This window comes from Cherax quadricarinatus, chromosome 50 (genome assembly GCF_038502225.1).
Source record: "Cherax quadricarinatus isolate ZL_2023a chromosome 50, ASM3850222v1, whole genome shotgun sequence".
Taxonomy (NCBI): Eukaryota; Metazoa; Arthropoda; class Malacostraca; order Decapoda; family Parastacidae; genus Cherax; species Cherax quadricarinatus.
Genome location: NC_091341.1, coordinates 2,093,859 through 2,121,851, shown reverse-complemented (window position 1 = coordinate 2,121,851; position 27,993 = coordinate 2,093,859). Strand labels below are relative to the sequence as shown.

The window sequence follows — 27,993 nt, the reverse complement described above, 5'->3', positions numbered from 1 at the left end:
TCAGGATATACTTTTATCCATTCAAGAATCTTGTAATTGACGAGTCTTTGATTTTGTTCAAAGGTAGACTGTCATTCAAGCAGTATATACCGAGCAAGAGGAACCGCTTTGGTATAAAATTGTTTGTACTCTGTGATTGTGACAGTGGCCTGGTGTTGGATATTGTTGTATACACGGGTAGTAAAACATTGAAAGATACCAAGATGTTATTGGGTATATCAGGTGACGTAGTGAGAAACATGATGGCACCTTATCTTGGTAAGGGCCATACATTATATACCGATAACTGGTACACAAGCCCATTACTCGGTGATTTCATGTGAGTGAACAAGACAGATGTGTGTGGCACAGTGCGTTCTAATCGTAAACATATGCCCAGGCTCAACGCAGGTGTTCGTGGTGATGATGTGCAGGTGTTTACTGCCAATGACATCATGGCATTACGGTGGCATGACAAACGAGATGTCACATTGTTGACAACCATTCACCGTAATGAAATGCAAGACAGTGGCAAAGTTGATCGAGTGACTAATGAACGTATTCGAAAACCAGTGACAGTGATTGATTATACACAAAACATGCGCTTGGTTGACAAGTGTGACATGCAGATTGGTTTTGTTGACTGTGTTCGTAAGAGTTACAAGTGGTACATGAAACTTTTCTTCCATCTCATGGACATTTCAATGCTGAATGCATATAATATGTACCAAATAAAGACTGGTAACAGACCACCGTATGGTGAATTTTGTTTGTCTGTTGTCAGACAACTCATAATGAAGTACCAGGTAACAACACCTGCAATACAACATGGTCCTCGAATTCATCACAATATACCCAAGCGTTTGAGAAGAGAAGGTGATCATTTCATAATACAGCTTCCTTCAACTCAAAAGAAATTTGCTCAGAAGAGATGCATTGTCTGTGCACAAACAAAACGACGGCAACAAAGACGCAAAGACACTCGGTTTATGTGTGAGGAATGTAAGGTGCCTCTGTGCATGGTGCCTTGTTTCAAGGAGTTCCACAAGCTCCAGCAGTTCTAAAACCATGTCCAGTGATTGTAAATATGTAAATATATGATAGAACATTAGTATTATACAATATTTGTGCATGTTTATTGTAATAAACAACAGTGGTAAACAATAATATGATAATAAATTTAGTGCGGTTATTGTGTTCAATACAGTGAGTATATATATATCAATTATATACAGTATTGGTCTCTCAGGCCCCAAATGTTAGTAGGAATAGAAAAAAATTGGAAAAGAAAAGAAAAAACAACTAAAACAACAAAATAATATAATATGCGTATGTGGAATTCGTCGATGTTGCCGCCACCACATCATTTTCTACAAACTTCATGGCACTGTATCTCGGTAAGTACTGATCAGATTCTAATTTTTTTTTGTTTTATTACCTTCACAAAAATATGCTCTTTAATTCTGTAAGAAAAAATAATTTTTTTTTTTTTTCAAAATTTCTTGGACACTGGTGCGTGACTTCAGATTTTGGCCTTGGACCCTGAAAGGGTTAAACGTTCCAAACATATATATACATTCACTTGCGCAGTGCCCTGAATATTTTAACAAAAAAAAAAATTTTTTTATATAGAAAAAAAGAGCACAAGGTACTAAGTGGTCCCAGATTTTTTTAATATGGTGCACACCAAGTGTTAAGACCCATTCTATGCTGACCAGGCATCTCAGGGCAATCGTGCCAAATTTGGAGGCAGGAAAATTAAAACGTATATACATTATGTTTGGGGCACTACGCGTAAGAACGTATATATATATATACGTTTGGACCATTTAGGGGTAAATAGAGAGGTATTGCAGTCTATTAGTAAGGTAAGACTTGGTACATGCAAGTGCATGGCCCCTCTTACTGTAATGATCAAGTTTGTGGAGTAGAATGCTGTGGTCTGCTGTATCAAAAGCTTTCCTTAGGTTGATAAATGTCCTAGCAGATATTAATTTTCTCGAGTGCTTTGTAAAGCAGGTCTAGCATTTTGATAATTGCATCACTTGGGCTTTTGTTTCTCCTCAAGCCAAACTGTTAGTGGCTGAGGATGCTTTGTGATGTTATAAAGGAGTATAATCTCTTGTGTATGAGTTTCTCAAAGATTTTGGATAGTAAAGGCAAGTTTGATATTGGCCTCTAGTTGTTTACATCTGTTGGGTGACCTCCTTTGTGTATTGGTGTAACCCTTGTTATCTTTAGTAATGTTGGGAATGTGCTGGTTTCTAGTAATTTGTTAAAGAGTAATGTAATGGTGGGTGAAAGAATATGAGCTGCTCGTTGGAGCAATAGTGGTGGGACGTGAGCTAGATTTCCTTTTTTATTTTTTAGTGACTTAATAATCATGGTGACTTCAATGGGCTTGGTTGGTGCAAGATAGATGGATGTTGGGAAATTTCTACTTAGGTAATCGCTTGTTCGGGTATTGGTGTCTGGAATTTTACTGGCAAGACTTGATCCTATGGTTGAGAAGAAGTCATTTATCTTGTTAGCTGTATCAACAGGCTGGAGTTGTAGTTCTTTTAGTTTAGTTAGGACAGTATCTCAGCTTTGTTCAGTTTGTGGGTGCCCAGGATCTGAGAGAGCGTCTTCCAGGTCTTTTTTATGTCTCCTCTTGTTTCGGTGAATCTGTTAGAATAGTGCAGTTGCTTAGACTTTCTTATTAGTTTGGTGAGGACTGTTTAATAGTGTTTAATAAATTCTTTAGTTGTTAAGCCCTGCCTTTATTGTTTTTCATATTGGTGTTTCTTATCATTGTATCTTAGAATGATGTTAGTAAGCTTTGGGCAACCTAGTTGTTTATTAGTGATCTGTTTAGTTTTTATGGGACAGTGTTATATAGTCTAGGTATTTTTTTTAGAAATTTGTCTATCTATTCATTGATACCATTGCCATTGGAAAATTCCATAGGCCAGTCATCTGAGCTTAACTCTTAAGTGAAGTTACAGGTTGGCCATCACTAATCCAGCAATCAGTTATCTGGTTCCATCAGTAATCCGGCACTAATTTTGGCTAGCATAATTTCAAATTTCATCATTATACTGACTCAGAAATTGTGCAGATGGTTGTAAATCCACAGCAGTAAGCCAGTGGAGGAGAAAGCAGTGATGAAAATGAGGAAGATGTAGCAGAAAGTCTCTAATGATAGGTTAATTAAGTGTACGTATTCTAACCTAACCACTGTGTAATCCGGCACACTACAGGTCCCAGTGATGCCAGATTAGTGATGGCCGACCTGTACTTATAATCCTCATCATGGAGTTGAAAAGAGACCTTACTAAATTCCATTGGTTGTTTGCTTAGGAGGAAGGTTGGGTAGTGGTCAGTAGTGTTGTCTGCGATTATCCCTGATTTAAGGGCACCTAGTACATTTGTCCATATATGGTCAGTTATGGTTGTACTCGTCTCAGTTAGCCTTGTTGGTTTTGTTACAGCTGGTGTGAGTAGTGTGTTGTTTATACTGTTAATGAAATAAGTTATTGGTTGGTCATCTGTTAGGCCAAGGTTAATGCTGAAGTCTCCAGTTAGTAGTAGGTGGTGCTTGTTCATTTGATTGTTGTTAGTATTTTTAGTTTATCACTAAAAGTTGGGATATTAGTGTGAGGCATCCTGTATATAGCACCAATTGTTATAGGAGTCTTAAGGTTTTTACAGAAAAATTTGCAAATATATATTCACCATATTCATCACTGTATCATTTGGTGTTACAACATTATAATTCATTAGGGTAATAGATGGCAATACCTCCCTCAATTTGGTCTGCCCTATAGTTGTGGATTGCTGTGTATTGTGATAGTGAGTAGGTCTATTGTGTTTTGCTTTAGCCTGGTGGCTAAAGCTCTCGCTTCACACGGCGAGGGTAGAAACATTGAGTGTATATGTTTACACCAAAATAACAAAAAGGCACAATACCGTGACTGGAACAATACACAAAAACCCACACACAGGAGCTAGAGGAGCGTGCGACGACATTTCAGTTTACCTTGGACCATTTACAAAGTCACATTAACAGAAAGGAGAGGAGGGAGGGAGTATATATAGGCCAGAAAACAGGGACGGGACAAGAGAGGTAGTAGAATAAGATGAAAAGTAGTGGGAGAGGTAGTAGTAGTAGTAGAAGTGGAGTCAATCAGATACTAAGAAAGAGGAGCACTGCAGGGGAGCTAGGGGTCTGCAAAGGGTAGGAACAGGAACACAGAGGGGGGAAATAATAATGATCTGTTATCAGACCAAATACCCAAAGGAGAAAGAGGAAAGGGGAAGAGGGAGGAGGAGGAAACAAGAATCAGATTAAGTCACAAGTGTTCTGAAGTTTGGAGTATTTTACAATATAATGGGAAAGAAAGGCATCTACAGAGAAAAAGCCAGGACTAAGATTCATACAAGGAAAGTTGTCTATAAGGGAGGATTCAACAAGACAGCAACTGTGAAAGTTAGACATGGGGTAGACAGTTTTAGCAGAAGACCAGTCGATAGGATGACTGTGATCTCTGACATGACAAAAAAGAGCATTGTTGGTGTTAGCAAGCCTAACACTACTTTTGTGCTCCCTGAGTCTGTCAGAAAGAGAATGGACAGGAGAGTTCCCAGGAGTAGAGAGTTGGGAGAGAAGAAAGTCTGTTTAGCATGTGAGAAGGCAGTCTATGAAATAGGAAGGGTAGCCAAGATGGGAAAAATGAATTATGAAGATTGCAGATTTCTGATTCAAGGAACTGAGGATCACAAATACAGAGAGCATGAGAAAGAGGTAGATAAGAACACTTTTCTTAACAGAAGAAGCATAATAAGAAGAGTAGTGAATGTGCTTGCCACTGTGCATAGGCTTCCAGTACACGGAAAAAGCAAAACCTGTATCTGAACGGTGGACATGAACATCAAGGAAAGACAGCAGGGAATTAGATTCCCATTCATCTTTAAACTTAATGGAAGGGGCAATATTATTAAGGGTATCAAGAAATGGTTGAAAGAGATCAGAGTCATGAGGCCAAAGAGCAAAGATGTCATCTACATAGTGGAGCCAGAGTGAAGGGCACACATCAGTAGTAGGAAGAAGAAAAGTCTCGAAGTATTCCCTGTAGAGACTAGCAAGAACAGGAATTAGAGGAGAGCCCATAGCGATGCCGAATGCTTGAGAATAATATTTGCCTTGGAAGGAAAAGGAATTAGAGTCCACACAAAGGCAGATAAGATCAAGAAAGCCATCAGTAGGTATAGAGAGATAAAGTAACCCTTCATTCGCCTTCTCTCTGAGAAAATTAAGGACACCATTAACCCTTTGACTGTCGCAAGTCCATTTCTGAAACTGTTATTCTATGTCGCAAAATATTCGAAAAAAAAAATTATTTTTTTTCTTACCAAAATGTTAGGATTATTTTACTGAGTGTTTTAAGCCTAAAAATTTTTTTTGCTGTCAGTACTTACCGAGACAGAGGTGCAAAGTTGGCAGAAAATGAGCCGCATATGGCAACAACGGCGAATGCCACTCACCCAGTATTCTTTTATTTACTCCAATTCGAAGGTTTCTTGTATTTTCCAATATTTTTCTTTTCTGAGTAACTTACATGGCCTGTGAGACCAAAGTAAGGTGCATTGTTCGAATATACACTCATTGTTTACAACACAATAATTGCCCAAACATTATCACTGTTAGATTGTTTATGAAACTTGTTTACACAAACAATACAAAACATTGTTTATTACTATTGTTCTATAATATATATACATATGTACAGTCACTGAGCACTTTCCTAGAACTGCTGCAGCTTGTGGAAATCTTTGAAACATGAGTATATGCAGAGTGGTACTTGACACTCCTCACACATAAAACGAGTGTGTCTGCATTTTTGTGGGCATTTTGTGGTATGTCCACATACAAAACACTTCTGAGTGCTTTTCTTGAAAGCAGTAGGAGGCATTTGTATGGGGTAGTGATCACCAGGCCTCAAACGAGATGGCGTGTGTTGGTAATTTTGTGGGCGCTGGTCTATTGCAGGTGTTGCTCCTTGGTACTTGAATATTATTTGTCTGATGACTGACAAACAAAATTCACCATATTTTGGTTTGTTGTTAGTCTTCAACTTGTATATGTTATAAGCATTCAGCATGGAAATATCAAGAAGATGGAAAAAAAAAGTTTTATGTACCATTTATAACTCTTGCATACACAATCAGCAAACCCAATCTGCATGTCACATTTGTCCACTAAGCGCATATTGAGGTTGTAGTCCATGACAGCTGCAGGTTTTAGAATGGGTTCACTGGTCTCTCTATTCTGCCTGTCACTGTCTGCCATTTCATTTTGGTGAACTGATGTCAACAATGTGACATCATGTTTGTCATGCCACCGAAATGCCATGATGTCATTGGCAGCAAAGGCCTGCACCTCACCTCTGCGAGTCCCGGCGTTGAACCTTGGCATAGCCTTACAATTACCACGCACTGTGCCACACAAGTCTATCATGTTCGCTTGCAAGAAATCGCTGAGTAAGGGGCTTGTGTACCAGTTTTTTTTTTTTTCCTCAACAAGTCGACCGTCTCCCACTGAGGGAGGGTGACCCAAAAAAGAAAGAAAATCCCCAAAAAGAAAATACTTTCATCATCATTCAACACTTTCACCTCACTCACACATAATCACTGTTTTTGCAGAGGTGCTCAGAACACAACAGTTTAGAAGCATATATGTATAAAGATACACAACATATCCCTCCAAACTGCTAATATCCTAAAACCCCTCCTTTAGAGTGCAGGCATTGTACTTCCCATTTCCAGGACTCAAGTCCGGCTATATAAAAATAACCGGTTTCCCTGAATCCCTTCACTAAATATTACCCTGCTCACACTCCAACAGATCGTCAGGTCCCAAATACCATTCGTCTCCATTCACTCCTATCGAACACGCTCATGCATGCCTGCTGGAAGTCCAAGCCCCTAGCCCATAAAACCTCTCTTACCCCTTCCTTCCAACCTTTTCGAGGATGACCCCTACCCCGTCTTCCTTCTCCTACCGATTTAAATGCTCTCCATGTCATTCTACTTAGATCCATTCTCTCTAAATGACCAAACCACATCAACAACCCCTCTTCAGCCCTCTCACTAATACTTTTATTAACTCCACACCTTCTCCTAATTTCCACACTCCGAATTTTCTGCATAATATTTACACCACACATTGCCCTTAGACAGGACATCTCCACTGCCTCCAACCGTCTCCTTGCTGCTGCATTCACAACCCAAGCTTCACACCCATATAAGAGTGTTGGTACTACTATATTTTCATACATTCCCTTCTTTGCCTCCATAGATAACGTTTTTTGACTCCACATATACCTCAACGCACCACTCGCCTTTTTTCCCTCATCAGTTCTATGATTAACCTCATCCTTCATAAATCCATCCGCCGACACGCCAACTCCAGTATACCAGTTATCAGTATATAATATATGCCCCTTACGAAGATATGGTTCCATCATTGTTCTGACCACATCACCAGAGATACCCAATAACTTCCTGGTAGTGATATTACTGCCAGTGTACACAATAATATCCAAAACCAGGCCACTTTTGCAGTCACACAGTACAAAGCGTTTCCTCTTGCTTGGTATGTACTGCTTGAATGAGAGTCTTCCTTTGAACAAAATCAAAGACTCGTCAATAACAAGCTTCCTGAAGGGATAAAAATACATACAACACTTTTGTTTCAGGTGCATAAACACATTTCTGATCTTATATAACCTGTCACTTCTGTCAGGCTTTGTTTTGTCTGAAAAGTGTAACATACATAGCAGTATCAAAAAACGATTGACTCCTATAATATCACTAAAACCTGGGGTTGAAATCAGGCATTCTGTCGACCAGTATGTGGTGACAGTGTGCTTATACACATGTGGCATAAGCATTATTGTGGCAAAGAACAGGTACATCTCTGCCACAGTTGTGTCCTTCCACTGGTGTAACCTCCATTTTAACACTTAGTTTTTCAGGAGACATGAAGGTGGGTAGAGGACTGATAGGGGTGGGTGGAGTAGTGATGGTGGTGGGAGGAGTACTGATAGTGGTGGGCAGAGTAGTGATAGTGGTGGGTCGAGTAGTGATAATGGTGGGTGGAGTAGTGATGGTGGTGGGTGGAGTAGTGATGGTGGTGGATGGAGTAGTGATAATGGTGGGTGGAGTAGATATGGTGGTGGGTGGAGTAGTGAGGGTGGTGGATGGAGTAGATATGGTGGTGGGTGGAGTAGTGATAATGATTGGTGGAATAGATATGGTGATTGGTGGAGTAGTGAGGGTGGTGGATGGAGTAGTGATAATGGTGGGTGGAGTAGTGAAGGTGATGGGTGTAGTAGTGAAGGTGGTGGGTGAAGTATATAATATTTTTAATTTATAAATGCACTTTTCTTATTTAAAAACCCATAACAAAAAAAATTGGGGTGGTTTCTTGGTGGCTGGAACGGATTAATGGCATTTCAGTTAATTTCAATGAGGAAAATTTATTTGATATACAGTAGGGCCCCACTTATATGGCAGGTTAGGTTCCAGGCTACTGCCGTAAAGTGGAACACCCTTTTTTTTTTCCTTATAAATACATACAAATACTAGATAACAAGTTTACACTAGCATATATTAAGTTAGCAATAGAACTAATCATCAAAAAACAATAAAAAAGTACAATACACACACAGTGCACTCATTACTTACCTTAAAATATTTATAGTCTTAATCTAGGGTGAGATGAGTAGTACTATTTATCGTAAGAAATCAAGTGTGGTATGTATGGTAGTCAGCCGGGCTACCATGCCAGTCCACCCCACCCACACATAATATTCTATTACATTTAAGCATCCCAGAGCGATAAAATGCGTATACAGTTTACTCATTACTTACCTTAAAATATTTGTAGTCTTAATCTAGGGTGAGATGAGTAGTATTTATTGTAAAAAATCAAGTGTGGTATGTATGGTAGCCAGCCGGGCTACCATACCAGGCCATTCCACCCACACATATATTCTATGATATTTAAGCATCCCAGAGCGATAAAGTGCATATACAGTTCACTCATTACTTACCTTAAAGTATTTGTAGTCTTAATTTAGGGTCAGGAGTGAGTAAATGAGATAAAACGAATAAATGAGAGAGAGAGAGAGAAAGAGTCAGCACATGAGGGAGGACAGGCGCAGAGTTATGTAAACAAACCAGGCGAACGTAAGTTTTGTAAACAAAGTGTACACGTCTAGTTTGTGTACAAGTTACATTGTGTACAAGTTGTCTCTACATTTATACGGTAGAATAAATAAAGAAGAACACTCCCATTCTCATGTAACACCATTTTTAGAAGAAATGACGCTCTGAGTGAAGGCAATAGAAATAAGTCACTCTGACTTTTTTGGGTTATCCTAGGTTCTCTACACACATGCTGTTATGTATGATAATCTATGTAACTGCATTTGTGTATACCTGAATAAACTTACTTACGTACGAAAGGAATAATTTTCTACAGTTACCCACAGTAATACATTTTCTCTTATGTTAGACTAGAGAAAGTGTTATTCTTGCCATCACTTGTACAAGTTATCTGTCTACCACATCTCATATTTATGTTTATTTATTCTATTGTGGGTATATTTATCATCTTTATATGTTATGTATCGTGTTTATTATATAATTTTTAAAAAAATATCATGGATGGATTAATGAAAATGTATATTAACGTAGTATACAACATTTAATGAGGCTCGGTGTGAGTGTGGGGGAAGTTCGTGAGGCAGTAGGTAAAATGAAAGGGGGTAAGGCAGCCGGGATTGATGGGATAAAGATAGAAATGTTAAAAGCAGGTGGGGATATAGTTTTGGAGTGGTTGGTGCAATTATTTAATAAATGTATGGAAGAGGGTAAGGTACCTAGGGATTGGCAGAGAGCATGCATAGTTCCTTTGTATAAAGGCAAAGGGGATAAAAGAGAGTGCAAAAATTATAGGGGGATAAGTCTGTTGAGTGTACCTGGTAAAGTGTATGGTAGAGTTATAATTGAAAGAATTAAGAGTAAGACGGAGAATAGGATAGCAGATGAACAAGGAGGCTTTAGGAAAGGTAGGGGGTGTGTGGACCAGGTGTTTACAGTGAAACATATAAGTGAACAGTATTTAGATAAGGCTAAAGAGGTCTTTGTGGCATTTATGGATTTGGAAAAGGCGTATGACAGGGTGGATAGGGGGGCAATGTGGCAGATGTTGCAAGTGTATGGTGTAGGAGGTAGGTTACTGAAAGCAGTGAAGAGTTTTTACGAGGATAGTGAGGCTCAAGTTAGAGTATGTAGAAAAGAGGGAAATTTTTTCCCAGTAAAAGTAGGCCTTAGACAAGGATGTGTGATGTCACCGTGGTTGTTTAATATATTTATAGATGGGGTTGTAAGAGAAGTAAATGCGAGGGTCTTGGCAAGAGGCGTGGAGTTAAAAGATAAAGAATCACACACAGGGTGGGAGTTGTCACAGCTGCTCTTTGCTGATGACACTGTGCTCTTGGGAGATTCTGAAGAGAAGCTGCAGAGATTGGTGGATGAATTTGGTAGGGTGTGCAAAAGAAGAAAATTAAAGGTGAATACAGGAAAGAGTAAGGTTATGAGGATAACAAAAAGATTAGGTGATGAAAGATTGAATATCAGATTGGAGGGAGAGAGTATGGAGGAGGTGAACGTATTCAGATATTTGGGAGTGGACGTGTCAGCGGATGGGTCTATGAAAGATGAGGTGAATCATAGAATTGATGAGGGAAAAAGAGTGAGTGGTGCACTTAGGAGTCTGTGGAGACAGAGAACTTTGTCCTTGGAGGCAAAGAGGGGAATGTATGAGAGTATAGTTTTACCAACGCTCTTATATGGGTGTGAAGCATGGGTGATGAATGTTGCAGCGAGGAGAAGGCTGGAGGCAGTGGAGATGTCATGTCTGAGGGCAATGTGTGGTGTGAATATAATGCAGAGAATTCGTAGTTTGGAAGTTAGGAGGAGGTGCGGGATTACCAAAACTGTTGTCCAGAGGGCTGAGGAAGGGTTGTTGAGGTGGTTCGGACATGTAGAGAGAATGGAGCGAAACAGAATAACTTCAAGAGTGTATCAGTCTGTAGTGGAAGGAAGGCGGGGTAGGGGTCGGCCTAGGAAGGGTTGGAGGGAGGGGGTAAAGGAGGTTTTGTGTGCGAGGGGCTTGGACTTCCAGCAGGCATGCGTGAGCGTGTTTGATAGGAGTGAATGGAGACAAATGGTTTTTAATACTTGACGTGCTGTTGGAGTGTGAGCAAAGTAACATTTATGAAGGGATTCAGGGAAACCGGCAGGCCGGACTTGAGTCCTGGAGATGGGAAGTACAGTGCCTGCACTCTGAAGGAGGGGTGTTAATGTTGCAGTTTAAAAACTGTAGTGTAAAGCACCCTTCTGGCAAGACAGTGATGGAGTGAATGATGGTGAAAGTTTTTCTTTTTCGGGCCACCCTGCCTTGGTGGGAATCGGCCAGTGTGATAATAATAAAAATAATTATCATTTCTAATATGGCATCATTTGTGCAAGTCGTCTGGCTACCACATCTCATATTTATGTTTATTTATTCTACTGTGGAGTGTATTTATCATCTTTATATGTTATGCATCGTGTTTATTAATATATAATTTTGAAAAAATATCATAGATGGATTAACGAAAATATGTATATTAATGTAATATATGACATTTAATGAGACTCGATGATTATCATCATCATTACTAATATGACGTCTGGAGACATAAGACACTCTTACTGATTTTAATGTGTACCTGCACGCCAGCACAGTGTGTAAGTTTATTTAGGTACAGGTATACATAAGTATAATTATCGGAGTAATATATAAAATATGAAATAACTTTTAAAAACACTTGAAATTTTGTTGTTTCCAGACATAATGGAGAGACTTAGTGCTTGGATCTCACAGAGAATGTAAACAAACCAGGTGGGGCACAGTGACTGTATTAGAAAGTCAGGTGGGGGAGCCGTATAGCGAGTTTTGGTCATAATTTGAAATGACCGTATTAGTGGAACGCCGTAAGCGAAACACTGTAAAGTGGGGCCCTACTGTACGGGCAAATTGAGTGCACAACACAATCTCCTGCTAACTCTTTCTCTCTGATTCACACCAACAACAATTTCTCCACTTCGTTTGTTTGGGATCTCTGTTTGGTTATCACATTCACCCCTTTCGCAACATTGGCTTCCATGATTTCTTTTTATGCCACAAAGGAGCTGATTGTTGATGACAACTTCCTGTACATCCTGCCGAGTTCAGCAATGCGCATGCCATTATCATATTTTCTTAGGATTTCTTTTGTCATTTCTACGGTGTTCCTCACTTTCTTTACCAAAGAACTGGCACTAGGAGCTTTCTTTGTGGCCATGGTGGCTTATTTAGCAGTCACACACAATAAACAAGTGGTAAAAACAATGGATTATTACGAAATGTTTTGTATGACCAGGAAGGATATGTTCACTCACCAAGAAACAACACTACACTGGCTGAGAATGGTGTGGGAGGCGGCTTTGTCTGTGTGCCCGGCACTGGCCGGGTTCTGTATGATCGACGAAAATGGAGGTAATTGATGAAAACAGAGCCAAAAAATCAGCGAAAAAAGTAGGCCAAAAATGAAATCGGCAATAAAAGATCGATGAAAACGGAGGGTCAACTGTAGTAGTATGTCATTGATGTCAGCTAGGCCTGTATACCTTGTACATGTACCTGTAGGAATAAAGATAATTTTCTTATTATTAATAATACAGGAGAAGGTTTTAGATAACATTTTTAATATGTTTTTATAGGTTTTTAATAGGTCTGATTCAGTTATGGAGATGCTGTAAACCATGATCATTCTTTCCTAGTTTTAATTTATTACTTGATAAATAGAGTAAATATTCTGTTTTTGTGTGAATAAGAATTCAAAATGGAAAGCAAGTGTAATATAGGAGTGGCCTGGGGACATGGCTAATGAATAGAGGAAATGTCTACATTGTTTATTACTGACTATTTTTAAATTGGTATTTTTTAATTTTGTGTAAAATTTTCCAAATTACTGAATTCTGATCACTTTATGGAGTAGTTAAAATAGTTGAATGGGTAGTTTCTTGTGTTCATTTAATAGAATGGAAGGCAGTACATACATACTAGCGAAATAGCTAAGACTTTGGTTGACTGGAATAATGGAGTTCATTTAAAATAGAATTCAGTGGGCTATATCACCGGTGCATAAACTGCACCAAGACCACTTACTTTGCACCCATATAATTCCATAAGTTTCTATCAGATTTTGTACTTTTGGTGTCATTACCTTCAGAAAAATATTCTTTACCACTTCTGAAAAAAGAAAAAACTTTTCGTTGGACATTGAAAGCAAGTTTCATTTTGGGGATCTGGACAGTGAAAGGGCTAATTACTCTATCCATGTTAGATGAAGTAGGTGAAATACCATACTTAAAAAAGAAAATCTCTTTTATCAACAGAAAATATAAGCAAAGTTTCATGCAGTGGACATGCAAAATTTCTCTTTCCTGAGTTTGAGATTGAATTAGAGCCAGAAGAACTGGAAGCTGCCAAAGAGAAGTCCGAGGAAGAAGTGATGAAGGATTACGAGGAACTGCTACGATCTGGACAAGTAACTCATCAAAATGATGAAGGTAAGGTTTTTCATCTCATTAGACCTCTGATAGTGTCGCTAATTATTGATATTTATTTGTCTTAAAATCTGATGCCTTGTCCTTCTGAGAACATCAAAGGCATTGTTTGACAGAAAAGCCTGCAGGTAATCTAAAAAAATTTTGTTCTGGTCTATTCTTTGTCTGTTAAACCCTCTGTGTGACCTTTTTATCATATATTATCTCATTCTGTGATTTGACATGTTTGTACAGTACTGTACTTTTGTATTACCTGATGTTAGTTGCTAAAAGTTTTTTACACTGCTGACCACAGCATTATTCTGCTCAAGCTTAACCACTATAGATTCTGGACACATAGAAGTGTTTTTGGCCATATCTCAGTAATAAACATAACACTTCAAGTACCTTTTAATGAGTTCAGGTGTCTCCAAGGTACCATTCTGAGCCCTGTTCTTTTCCTCATCTGTATCAGTGACCTACTAAATGCAACCCAGCATTTAAAATGTGTACTCTTTGCTAATGACCTTGATATTATAAGGCCCAGACTCCTTAACAATATTTAATGGCTATGTTCAACACATACCAATAATAAAAAAAAAAAATATGCATCAGATATTGTAGGGGTGCTCTAAAATGCACTATTATGTTTCCCAGTTCATACTACTAATAATATACTTTTCCATAACTTACCCATACCTCTTACTGGATTTGTGCCTGTTGATTGATTTTGGCAGTCCACTTCAAAGCAGTCATCACTCGACAAAAGGCAACTATTAGAACTATAACGAACTCTGATTATGGGCAATGTACTCTATTGTAATTAAAGTCCTTGAATCTTCTTAATATAAAGGAAATTCATTTTTATTATTGTTCATGCCACATTTTCAGAAAACTGTTGTAATGTTGATGTTGATCTAAAAGTACTCCAGAAATATTGTAACAGGATACACAGGAATCACACCTAAAACATATTATACCTTTTGATATTCCTTATGTTCATTTGAGCCTCTACAGAAACTTAATAAAAATTAAACAGTGAAAATGTGGAACAGCTTGCAAACTAAAAAATTGTAGCATACAGGTTGGCCATCACTAATCCGATTCCATCAGTAATTTGGCACTAATTTCAGCTAGCATTATTTCAAATTACTGGGGTTGCCACAACAACCTGCCACTACTGTTTGGTGGTACTACTTGCTGCATAAGTCATTCCAATTTCTTTTTCTCCATTTATTGTTATAACCTGCTCACTTTTAGCCTTAGGCATGGTTCCAACGAATAAAAGAAATGCTTCTTGTTGTGTAAAGCACATACGCCATATGTTGTCTATAAAAGATAATGTGGCTTTGAAGCCACTGTCGGTCGCCATGAGCTCAGCTCACTCACATCAGCTGTGACTGGTAAATGTGGGCCTTCATATGAAAGAATAGGTCTGTGGTAAGTGTGCACTATAAAAAAAGAAAATCCTGCAGCATGCAGTGCACAACGAGAAAAAACTGTGACTGTGTTTTTGTATTAATGTTGGTAGAATTACCGACACTGTGTTAAGTATTATTGGTATAACAGAGACCTGGTTCAACCTGAAAGATAGAGAAATGCCTTCTGAATGCAAAATACAGGGTTATAAACTGTTCCACAATGATAGGGTCAACAGGAAGGGTGGTGGAGTGGCGGTGTATGTCAGAAAAAATTTAAATTGTTGTCTTAGACATGATATAAGATTAGAAACATTGAACACAGAATCTGTTTGGCTACAGTTTCTCGAGGGTCGTGACAAATTAATTTTGGGTGTAATTTATAGGCCCCCAAACCTTGATAGGGAGTGCAGTAAGCTGTTATGGGACGAAATTCATAAGGTATCTAGATATGAAAATGTTGTGATAATGGGAGATTTTAACTTTATACAAATTGATTGGAACAATATGACAGGAAATCTTGAGTCCAGTGACTTTCTTGATACGGTTCAGGATTGCTTTTTAGAACGGGTTGTGACAGAACCAACTAGAGGAAACAATCTGCTTGACTTGGTTCTTGCCAACAAAGTCACTAATTAATAATCTTGAGGTTATTAGGTAAGACACATATGCAACAGTTAGGAATCTTTGTTTCGAAACAAAGATTCCTAACTGTTGCATATGTGTCTTACCTAACAATCTGTCGGTATTTTATACCATTTTAATGTTCAATCTTGAGGTTAATGATGAGCTTGGGGAAAGTGATCATGAATCAGTTTCAATATACCATTGAATTACCCAGATAACTGCAGTCAAATCTCTGTCCCAGACTTTCGCTTGGCTGACTTCATGGGATTGAAAAATTACCTGGGTGGACTAAATTGGGATGTCCTGACTATGGGTCAGGGAGGTGATCTTGGTTGCTAATATGACGTTTTTCAGAGCATAGTTCTAGCTACCCAGACAACTTTTGTTCCGAGTAGGGAAATTAGATCTAACAAAAATGATCCGGGTAGCAGTAATGTTAAATGATCAGTTATGGAAGGAGAAAAGAGAATATGAATGTGTAAATTCAAGAATTATGTGGATTAAAGTAAAGGTTGGATGCGAGAAGTGGGTCATAATAAGCGTGTATGCACCTGGAGAAGAGAGGAATGCAGAGGAGAGAGAGAGATTTTGGGAGATGTTAAGTGAATGTATAGGAGCCTTTGAACCAAGTGAGAGAGTAATTGTGGTAGGGGACTTGAATGCTAAAGTAGGAGAAACTTTTAGAGAGGGTGTGGTAGGTAAGTTTGGGGTGCCAGGTGTAAATGATAATGGGAGCCCTTTGATTGAACTTTGTATAGAAAGGGGTTTAGTTATAGGTAATACATATTTTAAGAAAAAGAGGATAAATAAGTATACACGATATGATGTAGGGCGAAATGACAGTAGTTTGTTGGATTATGTATTGGTAGATAAAAGACTGTTGAGTAGACTTCAGGATGTACATGTTTATAGAGGGGCCACAGATATATCAGATCACTTTCTAGTTGTAGCTATACTGAGAGTAAAAGGTAGATGGGATACAAGGAGAATAGAAGCATCAGGGAAGAGAGAGGTGAAGGTTTATAAACTAAAAGAGGAGGCAGTTAGGGTAAGATATAAACAGCTATTGGAGGATAGATGGGCTAATGAGAGCATAGGCAATGGGGTCGAAGAGGTATGGGGTAGGTTTAAAAATGTAGTGTTAGAGTGTTCAGCAGAAGTTTGTGGTTACAGGAAAGTGGGTGCAGGAGGGAAGAGGAGCGATTGGTGGAATGATGATGTAAAGAGAGTAGTAAGGGAGAAAAAGTTAGCATATGAGAAGTTTTTACAAAGTAGAAGTGATGCAAGGAGGGAAGAGTATATGGAGAAAAAGAGAGAAGTTAAGAGAGTGGTGAAGCAATGTAAAAAGAGAGCAAATGAGAGAGTGGGTGAGATGTTATCAACAAATTTTGTTGAAAATAAGAAAAAGTTTTGGAGTGAGATTAACAAGTTAAGAAAGCCTAGAGAACAAATGGATTTGTCAGTTAAAAATAGGAGAGGAGAGTTATTAAATGGAGAGTTAGAGGTATTGGGAAGATGGAAGGAATATTTTGAGGAATTGTTAAATGTTGATGAAGATAGGGAAGCTGTGATTTCGTGTATAGGGCAAGGAGGAATAACATCTTGTAGGAGTGAGGAAGAGCCAGTTGTGAGTGTGGGGGAAGTTCGTGAGGCAGTAGGTAAAATGAAAGGGGGTAAGGCAGCCGGGATTGATGGGATAAAGATAGAAATGTTAAAAGCAGGTGGGGATATAGTTTTGGAGTGGTTGGTGCAATTATTTAATAAATGTATGGAAGAGGGTAAGGTACCTAGGGATTGGCAGAGAGCATGCATAGTTCCTTTGTATAAAGGCAAAGGGGATAAAAGAGAGTGCAAAAATTATAGGGGGATAAGTCTGTTGAGTGTACCTGGTAAAGTGTATGGTAGAGTTATAATTGAAAGAATTAAGAGTAAGACGGAGAATAGGATAGCAGATGAACAAGGAGGCTTTAGGAAAGGTAGGGGGTGTGTGGACCAGGTGTTTACAGTGAAACATATAAGTGAACAGTATTTAGATAAGGCTAAAGAGGTCTTTGTGGCATTTATGGATTTGGAAAAGGCGTATGACAGGGTGGATAGGGGGGCAATGTGGCAGATGTTGCAAGTGTATGGTGTAGGAGGTAGGTTACTGAAAGCAGTGAAGAGTTTTTACGAGGATAGTGAGGCTCAAGTTAGAGTATGTAGGAAAGAGGGAAATTTTTTCCCAGTAAAAGTAGGCCTTAGACAAGGATGTGTGATGTCACCGTGGTTGTTTAATATATTTATAGATGGGGTTGTAAGAGAAGTAAATGCGAGGGTTTTGGCAAGAGGCGTGGAGTTAAAAGATAAAGAATCACACACAAAGTGGGAGTTGTCACAGCTGCTCTTTGCTGATGACACTGTGCTCTTGGGAGATTCTGAAGAGCAAATGGATGAACAATAGATTAAAACACCTCATTGGTCAAAAGAGAGGCATATATCGGCGTATCAAAAGAGGGGATGGGCAGTTAAGAAATCAATATACTATTCAGTTAAAGAGAGAAATAAAGAAAGGAATAAGAATAGCAAAATGGGATTATGAGGCTAAGGTTGCAAGGGATTCAAAGACTAACCCAAAAGGGTTCTTTCAGGTATACAGAAGTAAGATTAGGGACAAAATAGGCCCACTTAAGAGTAACTGGTCAGATCACTGACAGTGATAAGGATATGTGTGAAATTCTAAATACCTACTTCCTCTAAGTTTTCACGCAGGAAAATACTAGCGATATTCCTGAAATAATTGATTATGTAGAACAGGACGATAAACTATGCACGATTGCAGTAGCTAGTGACATGGTCCTCAGACAAATAGAGAAACTAAAACCTAGCAAATCCCCAGGCCCTGATGAACTGTTTGCAAGGGTGTTAAAGGAATGTCAAAAGGAACTTAGCATACCTTTGGCTAATATTTTTAACATATCACTACAAACTGGCATAGTGCCTGATAAGTGGAAAATGGCAAATGTAATACCTATTTACAAGGCAGGTGACAGGTCCTTGGCTTTGAACTATAGACCAATAAGCCTTACCTCCATAGTGGGAAAATTTATGGAATCAATAATTGCTGAAGCAGTTCGTAGCCATCTTGACAGGCACAGATTGATTAATGAATCTCAACACGGTTTTACAAAGGGGCGTTCCTGTCTTAGGAATTTACTAACTGTTTTCACTAAGGTGTTTGAGGAGGTAGATCATGGTAATGAATATGATATTGTGTATATGGACTTCAGTAAGGCTTTCGATAGAGTTCCACATCAGAGGCTATTGAGGAAACTTAACCCTTTCAGGGTCCAAGGCCAAAATCTGAAGTGGTGGCTAGAGTGTCCAAGAAATTTTGAAAAAAAAAAAAACTATTTTTTCTTACAGAATTAAAGATAATATTTTTGTGAAGGTAATAAAACAAAAAAAATATTCTGATCAGTACTTACCGAGATACAGCGGCGGGAAGTTGACCCAAAATGACCTGGTGGCGACAACGTCAGTGACTTCCGCAAAATCGCATTTTTTTATTTTACGTTTTTTATACTTTTTTCTTTTCTAATTTTTTTTCTTTTTCTAATAACATTTGTGGCCTGTGAGACCAATATAATGTATATTGTATAAGTGTACACTCTTTGTATTCAGCACAATAACTGCACTAATTTGTTTATCATTATATTGCTTACAAAACTTGTTTACAAGTTTATTGTAAACAAAATGATGAAAATATTAGTGCAGTTATTGTGTTGAATACAACGGTACCATATAGTACCATATGGTACAGTGGTGCCATAGGGTGCAATGGTACCATATGGTACAATGGTACCATATGGTGCTATGGTACCTTATTGTACCATATGGTGCAATGGTACCATATAGTACACTGTACCATACAGTACAATGATACCATATGGTACTGTATGGTACTGTTGTATTCAACACAATAAACACACTAATATTTTCATCTTTATTTTGTTTACAATAATTGTTTACAAGAAAAATATGCAAAAATGTTGTATATTAGTAATGTTCTATTATATATTTACAGATGTACAGGAACTGGATAGTTACTTGAGGTGGATGACAGAGAGCTTTGTCTTGGAAACTGCTGAGTCAGTAGCTAGCTTGCGTTGCCACTCACTCAGTCTTGGCTGGTGCCTGCTGCCACCAACACGTCCTGTTGACCATATAGTACATGGTATCATATGCTACAGGGCACCATATAGTACATTGTACTATATGGTATAGGGTACCATACAGTACATTATAACATATGGTGCAGGATAACATATGGTGCAGGGTACCATATGGTGCAGGGTACCATATGATACAGGGTACCATATAGTGCAGGGTACCATATGGTGCAGGGTACAATATGGTACAGGGTACTATATGGTACAGGACACCATATGGTACAGATACAGGGATCCCTATGGAAATAAGTCACCCTGACTTTTTTGGGTTATCCTAGGATTTTATACATATGCTGCTATGTATGATAATCAATGTAACTGTATTTGTGTACATCTGAATAAACTTACTCAAGCACATGTGGCATCGTAAGTAAGTTTATTTAGGTATACACAAACAAAGTTACATAGAATATCATACTTAGCAGCATATGTTTGGAGAGCCTAGGATAACCCAAAATAGTCAGACACTTATTTCCATTAGGGTCCCTGTACCCTGTACTATATGGTACAATATACCATATGGTATAATGTACCATATGGTATAATGTACTATATGGTACAGTGTACCATATGGCACATTGTACCATTGTACCATATGATACCATTGTATGACATGGCACCATTGTACCATATGGTACTATTGTACCATATGGTACAATGGTACCATATGGTTCAAAACTATAGAATTTCTCTTCAGCTCCACTTCCATCAGTCTTAGAACTGTAAGTTGTGAAGAGGAGAGTCAGAATTCGCCCGGAGAGTGAGTGGGGAGTGAGAGCTTCCTTGCTGCCAGGCATGATGAACAAAGCTACTTTGGCGGTGTTCCCACAATGCCATGCGGGTGTCCAGATTTTTTCTATAGTGTGCACACTGACCACCCAGACCCATTCTCTCAGATGTAGGCCTACCAGCTTTCTCGTGCTAAATTTGACGCCGCTAGAATTTTGGCGTATATCTACGGTTTGGGCCCTGAACGTAAAGCCGTAGATCTACAGGATGGACCCTGAAAGGGTTAAGGCACACGGAATAGGAGGAGAAATTTTTTCCTGGGTAGAGGCATGGCTGACAAATAGGCAGCAGAGAGTTTGCATAAATGAGGAGAAATCAGAATTGGGACACGTCACAAGCAGTGTTCCACAGGGGTCAGTGTTGGGCCCGTTGTTGTTCACAATTTACATAAAAGACATAGATGAGGGAATAAATAGCGACATAAGCAAATTTGCTGATGACACCAAAATAGGCCATCCAATTCATTCTAATGAGAACACTAGAGCACTCCAAGATGATTTGAATAGACTGATGCAATGGTCGGAGAAGTGGCAGATGCAGTTTAATATAGACAAATGCAAAGTTCTAAAAGTTGGACAGGAAAATAACCATGCGACATATAAACTAAATAATGTAGATCTTAATACTACTGATTGCGAAAAGGATTTAGGAGTTCTGGTTAGCAGTAATCTAAAACCAAGACAACAGTGCATTAGTGTTCGCAGTAAAGCTAACAGAATTCTTGGCTTTATATCTAGAAGTATAAATAATAGAAGTCCTCAGGTTGTTCAACTCTATATATCCTTGGTTAGGCCTCATTTAGATTATGCTGCTCAGTTCTGGTTACCGTATTACAGAATGGACATAAAGGCTCTGGAAAACGTACAGAAGTGGATGACAAAGATGATCCCATGTATCAGAAATCTTCCCTATGAGGATAGACTGAGGGCCCCTGAATCTGCACTCTCTCAAAAGGCACAGAATTAGGGGGGATATGATCAAGGTGTATAAATGGAAAACAGGAATAAATAAAGGGGATGTAAATAGCGTGCTGAAAATTTCCAGCCAAGACAGGACCCGCAGCAATAGTTTCAAGTTGGAAAAATTCAGATTGAGGAAGGATATAGGAAAGCACTGGTTTGGTAATAGAGTTGTGGATGAGTGGAACAAACTCCCGAGTACAGTTGTTGAGGCTAAAACGTTGTGTAGTTTTAAAAATAGGTTAGATAAATACATGAGTGGGTGTGGGTGGGTGTGAGTTGGACCTGACTAACTTGTGCTACTAGGTCTGATGCTGTGCTCCTTCCTTAAGTGGAAATGACCTGACTAGGTGGGTCATTGGGCTAATCCGGGGGGAAACATAGACCTGCTTTGTGTGGGTCAGTGGGCCTGCTGCGGTGTTCCTTCTTTCTTATGTTCTTATGAGTGGGTGTGGGTGGGTGTGAAGTGGACCTGACTAGCTACTATGTCGGATGCAGTGCTAATCCCTTAAGTGACGTGTCTGACCTTACTAGGTCAGGGCATTGGCTTAAGCCGGTGGGGAGAATTGGAGCTGCCTCGCATAGACCAGTAGGCCTGTTGCAGTGTTCCTTATTTCTTATGATCTTATGTTCTTATGAGGGCAAATATTCTATTAGTGGGATGGATCTGTGAAGGACCTGCCTAGTATGGGCCAACAGGCCTGCTGTGGTGTTCCTCATTTCTTATGTTCTTATGTAAAAGGACACAAGTGCAACTCATGTGACATTTTGTGGTAACGTTTCACTCTCCAGGAGCTTTGTCAAGCTCATGATTTTGGTTGGTTTCATGACTGAAAGTACAGTGGAACCCCGGTTTTCATAATTAATCTGTTCCAGAGAGAGTGACTAAACCCGAATCTGATGATTTCTGAATTAATTTTCCACATAAGAAATAATGTAAATCCAATTAATCCATTCCAGACACCCAAAAGTATTAAAAAAATAAGTTTTTATATGAAATATGCATTTACCTACACAGAAAACAATAAGACATGCAGAATAAAACAGTAATAAAAATGACATTTATTGAAGACTTGTTGATGAGTGGTGAGACGGGAGGAAGGGAGAGGATGGAGTTGTACTATTGTTCAGAACCTCTTCAAGGGGGGCTCCTTGGCGTGGTGAAGAGGCTCTTGGTCTGAGGAATTAGACCTATCGGTCTTCTTCCTCAGACCGAACCTAATTACCCCCCAATCTCCCCTCCCCTATCCCATCCTCCCCTTTTTCCTTTCCTCCTCCTCCTCCCCACTCCTCCCTTTTGCCCTTCCTCTTTTTGTCCTTTGGGATTTCTCCCACAGGCACGCTAGTTCCTAGGTAGGAGAAAGGATATCGGGGTCCATCCCATTCCGTTGAGGTTCTTAGCGGTGGCGTAGTTTGCCGTGGAATCTGGATCGCCTGGGGATGTCCCGATCCCTCTCCGGTATCCCGGAGTAGCTTTGGGTGTCTTTCGGGCGACGAGTGTATCTCTGGAAGCCACCTTTCGGATTCCGGGGGTGGTGGCCGAAGGAGGTATGCTTTGTGGCGGATATCCGGCCGCCCTCTCTTTTGTCCACCGAGGTAGCTCGGCAGATGTGAGGTTGCTATCCCGGATTGTTAGTTTACTAGCATGATGGGTAGGGTATGGCACGAGTTCCATGCTGCATCTGCGCTACTTGCGGTGCTGAGGTCCTCTTGGGCGCGGAGGGAGATTTCTGGCCCTTTCATTCCTCCTATGACCTATCCCTCCCCGGTCCCCCCTTTTTTTTTCTTTTTTTTATTTTTATTTTCTTCTTTTTTTTCTTAAAAATAAAAAGAAAGAAGTAACCTAACCATGGCAGCCCTAGTCCATGAACCTGGTACCCCCGGGCCCCTTCTTGATACCGCACCCCGTTCTGACCCCGCCTCGTCTTTGGACCACTCTTCAGACATTCCTCATGCCTCTGTACCTATTGCCGGTGCTGTTTCCTCACCCGCTTCAGGTACTGGGGCCTCGACTGACTCCTTCGATTTATCGGACCTTCGCTCTCCTCTGACTATGCTTCCGGCCTCTCCCTCTACGGTGCGGCAATTTTCAAATCGCCGACCCGTTCCACGTCGGACCAACTCTGGTCCCACGCCTAAACGCCAACGACAATTACCTGCTGATGATACTTCTCCACCTTCTCGTTCTTCTCAGAAACGATCGACACGTCCTTCACTACCTTTCCACGCTCAGTTTCAGACTGAACAGTGGACTAAATTCTTCACTTTACGACCAACTTCCTCTACTGCCTATCTTTCTGACCATAGTATTGGCAAGGCACTCCTATGCCATGTTGGTAAAGATATTTCTTTTCATGCTCTTAAGAGCGGTACGCGCATCATTACCGTACAGAATGCTACCCAGGCTCATGAGCTCTCTCGTCTTTCCCATATCGATACTGTTCCTGTCACTCTTGAAAAACATCATTCCCTCAATTCTTGTAGTGGTACCGTCATTCTGCCCCATACCATAGTTCAACAAAATTTCCAGACATGTGGCACTGACATTCTAGAACAGCTGGAACTCCAAGATCTCCCAATCCTCAAGGTAGACACTTACGTTCTTCCTGCCCGTGGGCGGAGACGATACCCTAGCAATGTGGCTCGTTTAACTTTTGACAGCCGAGAACTCCCATCCTCGGTTTATGTAGCAGGACATCGGTTACAAGTTCGAAAGGTGATCCCTACACCACAACAGTGTAGAAATTGCTGGCGATTTGGCCATCCAGCGAAATATTGCAGATCTATCGCCGAATGCCCAGTCTGTGGTGCCGATGACCATTCTAATACGTCTTGCAATCGATCTCCCTCTTGCCTTAACTGTCATGAGGCTCACCCTTCGTACTCTCGCCGTTGTCAGGTCTATTTAAACGAGCGGGAAATCCGTTACCTCAAAGAGACAGGAGGTCTCCCTTATGCCATGGCAGTTTCTCATCTCCGCCTCCAAGGGAGACTCCCACGTGTTTCTTATTCCCGTGTTTCAAAACATCCCCCCACTTCTAGTATCCCATCTTCTACACCCACCTCTGTGGTTACCTCTCCCATAATCACTCCTGTATCTAATTCTTTTGCTGTCCTCGGCTCAGACGTCCCTACTTCAACGCCTCAGTCTAATCTCGCTTCTTCGAGTTCTCTCTCACAAGCCTCAGTATCGACGAGACCTCGTACGACACCTCCTCCCAATCGTCCCTCTACTTCTCAAAAGTCAAAAAAAAGTCCGGTAACACCTCCTACCCATCTTCCACCTCCTCATTTTACCCTCCCTGTCTGTGTCCCTAGTTCTTCCCCTCTCACTGGCTCAGTTACAAGTGCAGAGGTTCACCCTCCTCCTCGTAATGTACCTTCCTCCCCTGTTCCCTCCCAAGTTTCTTCCTCTTCTGCCACCTCCCAGGTTCCTGCCTCTTCTGTCCCCTGCCATGCTTCTCCAGTTCCCTCCACCCTTTCGCCCCCCCCCCTACCTTGGTACAGTCCAATACAGTTCCAATCTTTACTCATCCTCCCCCTACCATTTCCAATATTGTCTCCCATACGACATCTCTGAATTCCGAAACACTTGAAGCAATCTCTGAATATATTGCAGAGACCAAACCATCAATGGACACTGATCCACCTTCCGCTCTTTCTCTCTCCTCTGCTACATCTGCGCAACTCCTTTCTTCACAGCGCACCGTTCCTTCGCTGCTTGAACATTTTCCACTGCCTCCGCATGTGGACTTTTCTAACCCTTCTAGTCCGTAGGAACCCTTACCTGCGGATTTCAAGTATCTTTATCATTGCCAATCATGGCCTATTTACAGAGGAATATACGCGGCCTCAGGGGTAATCGGGGTGAGCTTCAGATGTTACTCTCCCAGTTTGCCCCTGTTGGTGTTTGCTTACAGGAACCAAAATTACACTCTGCTGTTATTTCTCACATCTCAGGCTATAATTTATTGTATTCTTCAGATCCTTTTCCTGATGGGACCTTTAATGAAAGTGCCCTTCTTCTCCGCACTATATTCCGTACCATCAGCTATTTGTTCATACTTCGCTGCATTACACAGCAGCCCGTATCCACTTACATAGGTGGTATACGCTCTGTTCTTTATATCTCTCTCCTTCTCGGGCATTATCTATTCCGGATTTTGCTTTCCTTGTTTCGTCATTACCGCCACCGATTCTGTTACTTGGTGATTTTAATGCCCACCATTTCCTCTGGGGGGGGGGGTCTCACTGTGATTCCCGTGGAATTCAGTTAGAGGCTTTTCTTGCCACCCACCCCCTCCATGTTTTAAATACAGGTACTCACACCCATTTTGATCCTCGGACTCATACTCTCTCTTGCATCGATCTCTCAGTTTGCTCTTCCTCCGCCGCATTAGACTTCACTTGGTCTGTTCTCCCGGACTTACATGACAGTGATCATTTCCCAATCATTCTTACTTCCCCTTCATATTCGCCACCTCTTCGCACCCCACGCTGGCAATTTAATCGGGCAAATTGGAACCTTTACTCACACCTAACTGTTTTTAAAGAGGTTCCTTCTTCGTCCTCCATCGATGAGCTTTTACACCTCTTCTCGTCCTCCGTTTTCACCGCAGCTTCTCATTCTATACCCCAAACTTCGGGCAGGCATTCTCAGAAATGCGTGCCTTGGTGGTCTCCTGCTTGTGCTCGTGCAGTACGTTTGAAACGCGCTGCATGGGGCAGGTACCGGTACAATAGAACCACAGAGCGACTCCTTGATTTTAAACAGAAGCGTGCGATTGCTCGCCGTGTCATCCGTGATGCTAAACGCACTTGCTGGCGAGATTATGTCTCCACCATCACCTCTGCTTCCTCTATGAGTGCAGTCTGGAAAAAAGTATGAAAATTGAGTGGTAAATATTCTCCTGACCCGGCTCCTGTTCTGCGGGTTGCCGGTGTTGATATAGCAAACCCACTAGATGTTGCCAATGAAATTACCAATCATCTAGTCCGTATTTCTCAGGGACTCCATCTATGCCCCTCATTTCTTTCCTCAAAGTCTGCCAGAGAGTTAGCACCCTTGGACTTTTCTTCTCTCAGAGAAGAACAGTATAATGTGCCTTTTACACTTCAAGAACTGGAGGCAACACTCTCAGCTTGTCGATCATCGGCAGCTGGGCCCGACGACATTCATATTCGTATGCTACAACATTTACATCAGTCAGCCCTTGCAGTCCTATCACGCCTTTACAATCTTATTTGGTCACAAGGAGTTCTTCCACAGCTGTGGAAATCCGCCATTGTTCTCCCTTTCCGCAAACCAGGCACTACGGGACATGAAACCTCCCACTATCGTCCCATTGCTCTTACCAGTGCAGTTTGCAAAGTAATGGAACGCCTAGTAAATAGACGTTTAGTGTGGTATTTAGAGACACACAACAGTCTCTCCACTCGTCAATATGGCTTTCGTAAGGGACGTTCTACCATAGACCCCTTACTACGCTTGGATACGTATGTTCGTAATGCCTTTGCGAATAACCACTCAGTTATTGCCATATTTTTTGACCTTGAGAAGGCATATGACACAACTTGGAGGTATAATATTTTAGCCCAAGCCCACTCCTTAGGCCTTCGAGGCAATCTACCATCCTTCCTTAAGAACTTTTTAACTGACAGGCATTTCCGTGTTCGGGTTAATAATGTGCTCTCCCCGGACTTTATCCAAGCTGAAGGTGTCCCCCAGGGATGTGTTCTGAGCACAACACTTTTTCTCCTTGCTATTAATGATTTGGCCTCTAGTCTTCCATCAAATATTTGGTCATCACTCTATGTTGATGACTTCGCTTCGCTTCTCTCCAACATGCAGTCGACCGTGTTTCCAATTGGGCCACCACACGTGGGTTTAAATTTTCCAGCACTAAAACCCACCAAATCACTTTCACTAGACGCTCTGTCATCTCCGATCATCCTTTGTACCTCTATGGCTCCCGTATCCCTGAATGTGATACAGTCAAATTTCTGGGCCTCCTCTTTGATCGTAGGTTATCCTGGAAACCTCACATTACCTCTCTGAAGGCAACTTGTCACAGCCGGCTGAACCTTCTTAAAACCCTTGCTCATCTTTCGTGGGGAGCTGATCGTCGAACCCTCCTTCGCCTACATTCCACCCTTATTTTATCGAAACTTGATTATGGTGACCAGATCTATTCAGCGGCATCTCCTGCTACTCTCTCTAGCCTTAACCCCATTCATCACCAAGGATTACGTTTATGCCTTGGTGCTTTCCGCTCTTCCCCTGTCGAGAGCCTCTATGCAGAAGCGAACGTTCCATCCTTATCCGAT

At 40.6% G+C, this 27,993-nt stretch overlaps 1 protein-coding gene and 1 long non-coding RNA gene across 13 annotated transcripts in view; one reads left to right on the top strand and one right to left on the bottom strand.

Annotated features, from left to right (window-relative positions):
• Zfrp8 (Zinc finger protein RP-8) overlaps positions 1-27,993 on the top strand; it is a 419,773-nt gene that overhangs the window by 267,968 nt on the left and 123,812 nt on the right. For all 11 annotated transcript variants that reach the window (XM_070095399.1, XM_070095396.1, XM_070095405.1 and 8 more), the window contains one exon: positions 13,516-13,689. In XM_070095399.1, coding sequence (XP_069951500.1) covers positions 13,516-13,689 — 174 coding nt within the window. The remainder of the gene's footprint in view (positions 1-13,515; positions 13,690-27,993) is intronic.
• Positions 29-19,854, bottom strand: LOC138854139 (uncharacterized). 2 transcript variants are annotated; one of them, XR_011393343.1, is made up of 3 exons: positions 19,797-19,854; positions 12,517-12,757; positions 29-2,646 (listed from the first exon to the last, which is right to left on the bottom strand). It is a non-coding gene; the product is annotated as an uncharacterized lncRNA (long non-coding RNA). The 2 variants fall into 2 exon arrangements; XR_011393342.1 differs by lacking the exon at positions 29-2,646 and having other exon boundaries at positions 11,703-12,757.